The 12,251-nt window shown below is 42.9% G+C and overlaps 1 protein-coding gene across 1 annotated transcript in view; it reads left to right on the forward strand.

Annotated features, from left to right (window-relative positions):
* The window catches only part of tmem132a (transmembrane protein 132A), a 29,049-nt gene extending 21,503 nt beyond the window's left edge, over window positions 1-7,546 (forward strand). Inside the window, exons 13-14 of the mRNA XM_074665361.1 lie at window positions 2,868-3,059; window positions 6,641-7,546. Coding sequence (XP_074521462.1) covers window positions 2,868-3,059; window positions 6,641-7,546 — 1,098 coding nt within the window. The remainder of the gene's footprint in view (window positions 1-2,867; window positions 3,060-6,640) is intronic.
* The last annotated feature ends 4,705 nt before the right edge of the window (window positions 7,547-12,251 follow it).

The following is a 12,251-nucleotide window of genomic DNA, read 5'->3' on the forward strand; positions in this document are numbered from 1 at the left end:
CTTAACGGACAAGTTCAGTTTATACAGCTTTTACATTGTTAATAGAATAAAGCATTAATCGTCCAAAAAACGGTTGACAATTAATGCAGTTTTAGGAGCGCCGCTGTCTATGCCCCGATGGATCCCATTATACAGACGTCGCTGCATGATTTTTGGATCTAAATATCTCCCGAAGCACTGCTTGGATCAGGAAAGCCTTCTGGGTGAGTATTTTGTTCTACTTCATTCTATTAACAATGTAAAAGCTGTATAAACCAAACTTATCCTTCAAGTAGGGAAATCTGCAGGAGACAAAGAGTGTGTGACCAGTAGCTACACTAATAACATACAGATTTTAGGATAACCAGCTTTCAGATGAAATTCCAGAATGCTCCTTTATTGCACTCTAACCTTTACAGGTGAACTCAGTCAGACCCTCTCTAAACTTCTGAATGCATGTGTCTAACTGTTCAATCTGTAACATCACATATATAGATCTTTTTATTGTTCTAAATAGAAAATGTGTTGCCCCTGTCTGCACAGTAGAAATAAAAGAAAGAAAAAGTTCACACACATATCAAGTTACCTCCGTATCCATACACTCACAGCAAACACATAGCCACACACATTGTCATACACATATATAAAACACACAGAGTGATGGCAGAGGGGAAAGCTCCAGCTGAAATGTGCCCTTTTCCAGGCTATGCACCTATTTCTGCATCCAGATGGGAGGAGTGTGAAGAATAAGTAGGGTGGATGGCTGGGGTCAAGTGTTATAATCTGTGCTCTGTGCTGTTCTGGAATGTGGCCATTAAGCTCAAACATTACAAGTGTCTGATCCATGAGTCCACCACTCATACCCTGTTTTTGACCAAAATGGTGCTGGTGGTGTGTTTCCACAGACAAAGCTCTGGCTCCAGGAGCTCAGAACTGGTGCTTAGAAAGCACCAACCTTTTGCTGGGTTAGAATGAAACACTAGCTACATCAGGGGCCAGCATTACAGTGACCAACTATCAGCAGTGAAAAACAGTCATTTTTACAAAGGCAAGCTGCTGCTGCTGCTGGAGTTTCCTCATTCATAACTTGAAGTGGAGATGAAAATGGAGTGGCAATACATTACCTCTTATGCCACGGCCACACTGGACACGAACTCTCAAATTTAATTGCGTGAAACACCTGTCACACGCCGCGTGAACGCCCTAGTCTTGACGCTGGACTATTTTGACAAGCTGAGGAGCGAACACGAGTTGGCGCGTTCCTGCGCATGCGGAGTAGAGAGCCCGTTCATTTAAAGACCAAACAAGTAGAGATTTAGGCCTCACATTGTGCTCCCAATCACAAATCCATTGATCACAAGAAAATTCAAACGTGTTTGAAATCCTGGTCGCTCCATGTGAAGGTATCACAGTAGAAGCAGTGCCACGAGCTGACTTGTCTCAAGCCAATTCCTTGTCTATACATGTCTTCTTCTTCTTCTTCTTCTTTTTCTTCTTCTTCTTCTTCTTCTTCTTCTTTTTTTTCTTTTCTTTCTTCTTTTTTGTTGCTTCTTCACACAGAATGGCACAAATTGCCAAGGTAGTGTGATGGTATTTCTTCAGCATCTTCCGTGTGCGTCCCCCACTTCTGGGTTTTTACTTCCAGCTCCCAAACGCCAAAGAAGAAGGATACAGAGTCTGATGCATGGACGTAAAGTGTGCAGTCAAGTCACATCATAGTATCAGGTCGTATAGTGTGAGAACATGATTCGAGGGCTTCAAACTTTTGAACTAAGCAATCAAGCCATGCAGTTTGAGAAAGGGGTGAGTCAAACAGTTTAAAAATCCAGGGTGTACCTGGCTTAAACCCTGAGCCCTAAGCCCTTACGAACTTGATCAAGACCAAAAAATCACAGACACAGAAGAAGTGTTATACTCCAAAAGACTCTCAAAAACACACAAGCACAAAAACACTGATACTTTGTTCGACCTGATTACCACAGTGAGAGCAGGAATCAACTGGCGCCAGCCCATTCCTCCACCAGAGCTTAAGTGCCAGCGCACCTAATCGGCCAACTCAGAACAGGTGTGCAGAGTGCAGCTGCGGGAAACCTCTGAGCAGCTCCACAAAGAGGGAAGGGGGGAAGCGAGAGGAAGAGCAGCCTCAGCACAGCCTGGATCATGACACACAGCCCCTTTAAGAGCACGGTCACACTGGCCATGCCGTGCCGTGCTTAAGCACGATTGCCCCCCGCAGCGCTGTTCCCCAGCTGGAGAGTACGGCCAGCGGTCACACTACCCCAACATGAACCAGACTTGAGCGGGTACCACATGCGCACTGCCCGCCTACATCATTGTGAAGCATTTGTTTACATAAAGCGTGATCTCATCAGAGTCAGCCCAATGAGACACAGAGAGCACTGCTACAACTGTAGAGACTTTTGGACTTATAGTGAGTTGTTTTTCGCCCGACACAGCCCTCTAACAACCCCGCTTTTTTAAAAATGATTGTAGAGAGATGCGCTCGCTGCGATCATACGTAAGGGATTGCACGTGCTGTCCGCGTGCTTGTGCTTGTGCATGAAGTAAACCGTGCCGAAGCCCACCTCTTTGAAGCGTGCCGAAGCACAGAAGCGAATCGTGCTTGAGCACGGCACAGTTGTGGTCACACTGGCCATTCCAAACATGCTTTAGGGCTGAAGCATGCTTAGGCACGATTGGCCAGTGTGACAGCGTCCTTAGTCTCTCTGACTGCCGCTGGTTTTAACAGACATACTACCATTAGTAATCTAATTCCTGTTTCCGAATGTCAAGTCATGATTTTTCTTTTTCTTTCTTTTTTTTTTTTTAAATATGACTGCCATTACAGGAAAGATAAAATCTCTCTTTCTCTGTCATGCTTCTGTTAGGTCCTCTCTGACCAGTGGGATGGTGTGCTGGGCAGGTGTGACGTCACTGTGACATCTGAACCAGTAACGGCCGGTGACCTATCTGTGCAGGTGGTCAGCGGCCTTGGCATGTCAGTCACATCTAGCCCTGCCCACCCCTCCATCATCACAACAACTGTGACAGCCCACAACATTCTGTACAACCATCACCAGGTGAGAGTGCATATGAATGTAGAAGGCTCCAACATCACAAATGTTACAAACATTTTTGGAGCACTTTGAGATTTGTTTAAATGAGAAGTGTGTTACAGATAAAATATAATATCATTATTATTATGAACACAACCAGATACATTTAGTGACTAAGTGAGGTGACACCAAAGCAGACAGGTAGCTGCTTCCACCTTTCACTCAGTAAGACCTCACCCCTAATTCAGAAAAGCTTTAAAGGTCCAATCACTCATCTTTGGAAACATTTTTGTCAGTAAATGTTAAAAGTTGTTAACAAACTGATAGTAACACACGCTGTTACTTCTCTCCGAGAAATATGAAAAGAGAGGAAAAGCATGAGTCAACATTTAGGCTTCATTTCCACAATGGTCAAAATCTTTAAGCTCTACGAAGCAACGGCATGGTTGCTGAATTTCTGCTGGACAGGTAATTATGCCGTTTGATTTGTCTTTGTTTTACTCATTTATGAGTTAGCTAGTGATACATTAGGCTAGTGCTAGCAGCTGGCTAATAGCCTGTAACTATGTTTACCCTCCCCTGCTGCTTGTTGTCATCCTCCGGCTGTAAATCTGCCTCAGTGCATTCATGTGATTTTAGAGGCATGACCTTGGAGGGAGTGGCTGGGCTCTTTTCACTTGTATTCTCTCAAAATGAAGGAAAACATCTGCTGCTTTCTCAATCCGATCCACTCCAGCTTTAAGCCTTTATATGGTTTAAAACAAGCATCAATGTCCAGTTAAAAATGTTTGAAGTTGTTGCAAAAGTATTAAAACCTTCAGTTCCTAGAGTGTCCACTTGGGGCTGGCTGTAGAAACACTAGATACCACCACAGACTGTATAATTATTGGCGGTAGTCTCCCTGACATCCCCCATCTGTTTCTGAAGCAGATTTTCAAAGCAAATAGGGTGGGGTGGCCATATTGGAAGTGGGGCAGGCTTTGAGAATCCACACTAACAGCTTCTGAGCTGAGCTGTGCTGTGCTGTGCCTCACATCTGGCAAACTTGTGATCTTAATGTCCTCTAAATTGACAAGTTAGAAAAAATTCACCCCTATACAGTGTTTGCTGATAGTGGAATCAGCAATTCAGACAGGAGACATTTTTTGTAGCAGGCTGGACACTCCAGAGACCACTGGGTGTTGTCAGAATGTTGTTTTTGTGGTCTTGTTGAATTAAGTCAGAACTTCACACAGGCTTAAGGCCTTAGCACACTGGGTCTGTTTTTTTAGCGTCTGGAACTTACACACATCAACAAAATAAATTCGACCCCATGTTATGTCAGTCATGTTAGCACACTCGCTCCGAAAACCTTTCTGCCTCTCCACATGCAGCTCTAGTTTAGGTGTTGGCCTGCCGTCAGATTTTATTTTTAGTTGTTGCTGTAGAGGTAGTTTAGTAATATTGTTTTTCACTAAATACTTTAAATCTCCACCCTCCATCACTGCACTTGCTAAATTTGCTAATAAAATTGTTCAGCCATCATCTCTATTTTTTTTTTTCACAACAGGTTTGATTTTTGATTTGAGTTTGATTTTTTTCGCATCCACCCAGCTCGTTTCAAAGGTAGTTTGACTATTCAGAGACTAAGTAGGCTACTTGCAACACCACATTTTCTGACATGTTTTCTCCACACATTATGGGCAATGTTTAGGTGATGAATGAAGACTTGGGTATGTGTGTGTGTGTGTGTGTGTGTGTGTGTGTGTGTGTGTGTGTGTGTGTGTGTGTGTGTGTGTGTGTGTGTGTGTGTGTGTGTGTGTGTGTGTGTGTGTTTGTGTGTGTGTGTGTGTGTGTGTGTGTGAGACGGTGTGTCAGCCTGTACGTGTGCACGCCGTGCATACCTCAAACATACCCGCGGTGTGGCGTGGGTATTTCTTTTTAAGGGTAGCCAAGTGAGACAAAGCCTCCAATCTGTATGTTTATTAGGGAGAGGGGTACATAAAAAACACTGAATGCAGGCTTGCATACTCTCTGCATTACCTAATTGTTTCATACCCCAAATGTTCATTTATACTGCTGCATGACCCAAAAGCAGCAACAAAACAATACAGTAGCAGTGGCTATGAACAGCACACCTGACACATGCATCTGCTCAGCAAGGCCGGTCCTATACGGCTGCTGTCCCTGGTGCTGATTTTCTCAGCGTAAACAACCACAATAAACAATAACTTCAGCAGTGACACATAGCTAAATATGCAGATAAGTAACCACAAAAGCACATAAATTTTTGAAGAGGAACACCATTCTCCTGTCTTTCATTGTGGCAAAGTGGTCAGTAACCATGTTGTAGAATCCCCTGCTGGCCTTGAGGTCCTCCACAACAACACAGTCAATGGATATCTTGGCTAAGTTGACAAGTCTGTCTTAACCACATGTGTTTCTCAGATATGTTTTCATCCTTTTAAGACAAGAGAATGAGTGCTCTGCTGATGTTCTGGTGGCCGGTATGGAGAGCATGAGCTGCAGCAGTTTGTAGAACTCGGAGAGTGTGCCCTTTAGTTCATCTTCTATCAGAAACTGTGGCAGCTCTGCTGGTGGCTTGTGAAACCACCTGTTTTTGTATAGCGTGTGTAGCTAATTTCTTAATGTATGCTTATCATGAAATGGATAAGTCTTGATCAGCTGAGCCAACTTACTAGGGAATGCAGTAGGCTTGCAGAAAGATGAAAACGATGAGTGATCCATCACTCAAAATAACTTGAGTGCTCCATGTCTGCAAATCACTGTGTCATGTGCAATACTATGCTGTCAATACTCTGAATCTCCACCCTCCATCACTGCACTTGCTAATTTTGCAAATAAAATGAATACACTAACATGCTAATCTCCCTGATTTCATTCAGTGGCTTGTGGTTGACGATACTGTGATTTGATTGGTTTGAGGCCAGAGACGGGGTGGCTTCCCCTTGACACAGTCTTGGCTAATCACAGGTGAACAGTGTCATGACGGCAGCCTCATCTGATTGGTTTATCATTATATAAGTAGAGAATAGAAATAAGGAAGAGATGACAGTGACGAAACACAGAAGAATTAATGAAACTGTTAAAAGGAGTATTTTCATTAAACCACAGCTACAGTCTGAAAAAAAGAAAGGAAGCATGGCTTCCCTTGGCCTCCAAGAGAAAATGCCACTGAAACAAACTGACAGCCGCTGCTCAGGATCAATTGCTTGATAATTCCATTTTCTCAATGTTTAGATGATGAAGACTTGTGTACATGTGTTTGGCTGTGTGTCTGTGTGCCTGTGTTTGTGTGTGTGTGCCCCTGCACGCATACCTCAAACATACTCACAGCCACAGCTCAGGATCAACTGCTTGATCATGTCTTGATGATTCCATTTTTCTTGTACTGCGAATTTTCACAATTAATACATTAGAAATCCATCGGATTCAGTGTACAAGATGTCTGTGCATGATGGGTATTTTTTTCAGGTTACATACAAATCCAAAAATACATACTCAGTGTGCAGAGACCCTAATGTTGATCTTTGTTTGTAAATTTACTCATAAAAATGATGGCAAACTGATGTGAGTATATTTTACCTGATGTGTTTTCTGAACAGGAAGCGTCGATCAGCGTGTGGCTGCAGTTCAGTGATGACTCCTCCTCCCTCCTTTCCACCTTCAGTGACCTACCCGTCTCTCTGCTTCTCTCCTCACTTGCTGAGTCTGTTCTCACAGTGACCCCTGGTCCCAACCAACACATCTACGCCCAGGGGGATGGAGGTGGGCCTTTGCTGCGTGCAGAGCTTCTGGTTGCCACTTGTAGCGACCTGCCAATCACCTCAAACTCCATCAGTGAAGCTGATTGGACGATGACCAGAGCTTATCGGTTGGCCCGAGGATCTGGTTGGATCCGAGTTAATCTAGACCTTGGTTTCCTGCAGCCAGAGGATGACAGGGACGTGACAAGGGAGGAGTTTGAGTTTGACATTTCAGACATGCTGGTTGAGTCAGACATCAATATCTACACTGCAAACTCTGAAGAGGAGGGCAGCCAGAACGTCAGCCCTGACGATGAAAGACTCAACGAGAAAGTGACAGAAAAGAACTGGAATAAAGTTGGGGACGAAGGGGTGGTCAATCGCAACAAACTGGACCGAGCAGTTCTGATGCCTGGTCACGACGGCTCTGTGTACTTCTCTCCCAGCCAGGAAAGAGAAGGAGAGGACAGGGGGGAAGAGGCCAAAGGAGTTTGGGAACTGGAAGTGGGCATCAGCGCTGTCCTCGCTTTAATGTGTTTGTCCGCTGTCCTCTTCCTTGCTAACTTTCTACCCTGTGCTCTGAGAGACCGTAGAAGGACAAAAATGGGGCAAAAAGGGGAAGGATGTGGACAGGAGGAAGAAGAGGAGCAGAAGAGGAGGAAGGAGGAGACAGGAAAGAAAAAGAAGAAGGATGATGAGGAGGAAATAAATCAGCAGCAGATGGAGAAGAGTGTAGAGATCACACAGGTGGAGATCATCTGTTAATGAGCTCTCACCATGTTTAAACACCACACACACTGACCATCCACCATCCTCACCTGATCAGTTACATAACTGTTCCTCAGGCTGTTCAGGCATCAGATATTACATCTCCTCTAAAAAGTGTCAGGCAGACTATCTGTTTAGTGTTCCTCACAGCCTGGTGCTCTGAGCCATGTTTTTAATGTGTAACGTTAGTGAATCCTGATAATTCCATTTTCTCACCTGGTTATGTCCTATCAGTGCTCATCTACCAACTCCAACCTCACCAAGCAGAGTGTAACCTGGCTCTTCATTTTACTGATAGAATCTCAAGTTTGAACAGACCACTACAGAATAACTGCTGACGGTGGGTTGGAATGAACATTATCACACATCAAACTGTGTTTAAGCCTTTTGCTCATGCTCTATCAACTCCTGTTAGCTTTCCTCTGCTTCTCCTTTTTCTGACAGTCCAGCTCCAGTTTTCACCATCACTACAAAATAAATCTCAAAAATCTGTCTCAGAAAGAAAGACAGTTCTTGCCTCTTCTTTCAATTTTTCTTCTTCTTCTTCTTCTTCTCACTCCCAAACTTTGCCAGCTGGCACATAGTCATCACAGGTCTGTGTGCCATAAATGAATTATTAAGGTCGTCCACAGATGCTGAGAAACATCATAGAAACTAGAAAAGCAATTTCTGAAGAAATTGCGCTGTGAATGCAGAATGCTGAAGCAGCTTGCGCTGAACTGCTAATGCAACAAAAGCTGAACCTGAATGACTGAAGATATGTCTGAAAATGGTTGAAAAAGTCTTGAAAAGCTTGTGCTCAACTGCTAATGCAGAATGCTGAACATTAATGACTGAAGGTTTGTCTGAAAATGGCTGAATGAAGTCTTAAAATGCTTGCGCTGAACTGCTAAAGCAGAATACTGAACAAGAATGACTAAAGATATGTCTGAAAATGGTTGAAAAAGTCTTGAAAAGCTTGTTCTCAACTGCTAATGCAGAATGCTAAACATGGAAGACGGTAGGTATGTCTGAAAATGGCTGAATGAAGTCATAAAAAGCTAGTGCTGAACTGATAAAGCAGAATACTGAACATGAATGACTGAAGTTATGTCTAAAAATATTTAAATTAAGTCTTGAAAAGCTTGTGCTCAACTGCTAATGCAGAATGCTGAACATGAATGACTGACATTATGTCTGAAATGGTTGAAATAATTCATGAAAAGCTGGCACTCAACTGCTAATGCAGAATGCTAAATTAGCCTGCCATGAACTCTTGGATGAAAGGAAATAAATGGATGAATCAGTAAAATGGATCAGTAAAATGGATAAATGAATTTAATGTTGAAATGGCTGCATCTTTTCAAAATTTGAAGAAATGAATTAAATTTTAAAGAACAATTATTAAAGAAATGACCTGACTGAGGGAAAATGCAAGTGTCATCTCTGAAACGCTGTTAAAATGAAATTCTGTGTGTCCTGTGTGTAAGTTTTTAATCATTTAAGCCTGTCAGCTGAGGCTCATCTGAAGCCAGATGTTGCCATGGTGATCATTGTTTACCAACTACCATCAGAGAGCTGGTGGAGTCTGTTGATTCCCAACACATTTCCACTGAAATCAGGGTGTCAAACTGCCTAAAACTTTGACTAAACCAAAGGGCCGATCAGAAAAATGATCACACCGTAGGAATCCTGAGACCCTGAGGAAGCTGTCGGTGTAAGTTTCATATCTAAAGATGCAGAAATGGGCCCATGACAGCGATAGATAGATGAGGGAAATTTGACTGGTCTCTGAGAAAACCCCTCAGGAATTAACATTGGAGTACATGGGTGCTGGAGCTGACTTTGCCCTGACAGTTGGCCATTATGTGAAAAAGTGCTCCATCCTTTTGCTTTAAAACCACTTTGTCAGAAGCAGGAAAAGACTACTTACATTTTGAGGGCTTATATGTGTTGATAGCTCAAAAAATGTGGCCAAGAGAGCAGTTTACCCAGAAGTTTTCCAGGTTTTGTTTCCCCCTCCCCCCACTCTGCCGTTTGAATCTCCCACTCTAAGCTGAAACATTCCGTCCAATACACACCAATGTTAAATGGCTTGAAGAGCTGAAAATCATCATGACCTTTGAAGGGTCATTGAGAAGAAACTATGAATGCTTGGAAACATTTGAAACCCACTGAATGAAGCCAAAAGATAGCTGAATATTTTGAAGTTTGAATGGAGTTTGTAGCTGAATATATGACTGAATGAGAAGGGTTTGAAGCAGGCTGAAAAAATGTCCTAAAGGGAGGGAATTTTGAAAATTCCGCATTCATCTCTACGGGACCAAAATTTCGTAAATTGTTGAATATCTCTGAAAGTATTTGTGAAAAGTTTCTGAAGAGTCATAGCCCCCTTGTCCCCACTGAAACACACGTTTTGAAGTTTGAACGGTGAAAATCAGTTGAAGTTTGTAGGAGCCTTAGTGGTCCAAAAAAGCGGGCGGAAGAAGAAGAAGAAGAAGAAGAAGAAATTTTTTTGACACAGAAGAACATATGCTGTGAATGCATTGCTGCATTCACAGCAATAACTGTTTCTGGTGCTTACAGTCTCATTTTAAACTTTTGGTTATGAACAGGCAGTTATGTAAAAGTGAAACTAATGAGAGATCAGTTTGAAAGTCTTGACAGGACCTTTAATTTCATGTGCAATCCCCTGCAGCTAAGTCTGTAGCAATCTGAATATATAACAGTTTGAGCCCATAGCAGCATCACTAAGAGCTGATCCCAAACTGATCCAGATCTGACTTTACTTTTAATCAAACAGAAGAACAACAAGAATACTCATAAAAGTGGAGAAGGTTTTTGTCTTCTGTGTCCTCTATGCTGTATGATTCTAATGGAGCCTGACAACTGAAGGTTTGACCTCCTATACTGCTTTTAGACAGGCCAACACAACTCTTTGGGCCAGAAAACAAGCAGACTGATATTAACCTCTCTCAATAAAGTCAAAGCTTAAAAAGAATATTTGTAGACAGATGTAGACAACGTGAATGTGTTTGACACTGTAAGCAAATCACTTTTTGTCCTTTTCACAATCTGTTGTCCATCATTTTGTCAGTGGTCTAATGTCTCATGTCAGTGATTCAAAATAAAGTGTGTTTTAGAAAGGGCAGCTGCTTACTGAGTGCTAAGTTTGACGAGCAAAACATGAGAAAACTGAGACGTAAAAAATGGAGCCTGGGGGACACAAGGACTGAGTTTATTTATTTACTTATTTATCTTACCTTTATGTAACAGGTTGGTCCCACAAAGATTAAAAGCCTATTTTCAAGGGAGACCTGACCAAGATAGGCAGCAGCAAAAACGCAAAGTTCCAGATAGAAAACTACAAAGGGCTCTAATTTCGTGGACCAGGCGCACCTGCCTTGCGCCGGCCTTCGCCCCGCGTACAGGGCGTGACCGGCGCACTTTGCAAGTCTCCTGCAGTGCCAAAAGAGGCGCAGTCAAGGCGCAGGAGCGCAGAGGTGCGCGTCCACGCCTCCCTCCGCGCAAATGGCAGAGAGGGAGGAGAAAAGTCGTGAGTGGGTTTAACACAGCCGAGCGCTGTTTTCACCAATCAAATGAGCGCCTCTCCTCGCCTTTAAATGCCCTGCACCCGAGGCTCAGCGTCTGATTGGTCTGGGTGATCTCCAGCACCGCGGATACAATGCTGGTAGCGGAGACGGTCAGAGCCGCTGTGCCTGCAGCAGGACAATGGACAACGTGGCACATCGGAGGACACAAAGCGCGTCACCTTGTAGGCCAGTTCCCGGAACAGACGTAATCTGTTCCTTTGTCATTAATAGGAGTACAAAATGAAGAGACAGTTACACAGCTGGCTTATCCATTCAGAATACTTTTGATCCACCTGCACTCCTGGTTTGTCATCGCCAAATAGCAGAACCTTTGGTGATATACTGTATACTCTCCCGGTGTCTCCACCTCATCCTCCTTACAATAATGTACTCCATCTTTTTAGATCACGTTAAAAATAAAGACTAAAAAAGAGAAATAGGGGAAATCACGGGTAAATCCTGAGTGACATACATTTATTTTGTCTCTTTTTACTTTGTCTTTTGTCTCCCTCTTTTCTTTGAATTAGATGAAATGAGAGAACCAGATATATACTCAGTATCAGATGTTAAGGCTATTTATTGTTTAATTGTAAGATGTGCATCAAACTTCCAGCTTCCGTCAGGATAACTTTCCATTATGACAAACGGCTTTAATCTGACATCAGATGTGACGGGACAGATAATATAGATATAAATGTATATGCTGGTTCAGACGGTTATATTAAATAGTGATTGCTGTAATTGTTTATTGCATTAGAATGTGCCTGACACTCTGGAAACCTGCCTCTGAGGCTTTGTTAACATGTGTGCACATGTGCACCTGTCACCAAATTACAGCTGCGCAGGGTGTGCTCCGCCTTGCACCCCCTGCACTGCGCCACCAAATTAGAGCCCAAAGAGACAAAACAAAGAATTTACATAGCACAATGCTATGGGTTAAGAACAGCTAAAAAAAAATCAAAATCATTTTGAAACTGTTTCCACGTGTCTTTTATTTAGGATTTAAAAACATTTAAGGACCTAGCTCTTCAGTCATAAATCATTCTGCAACTGATTCCAAGCTGAGGGTGAAGGCTACCCAAAGGTTCCCTTCCCAATTTCTGTCCGAGTGTTTGGGACTGAGAGCATAA

Source organism: Halichoeres trimaculatus, unplaced genomic scaffold (assembly GCF_033239565.1).
Source record: "Halichoeres trimaculatus isolate MK-OKI-2021-1 unplaced genomic scaffold, fHalTri1.1 fHalTri1_scaffold_2, whole genome shotgun sequence".
NCBI lineage: Eukaryota > Metazoa > Chordata > Actinopteri > Labriformes > Labridae > Halichoeres > Halichoeres trimaculatus.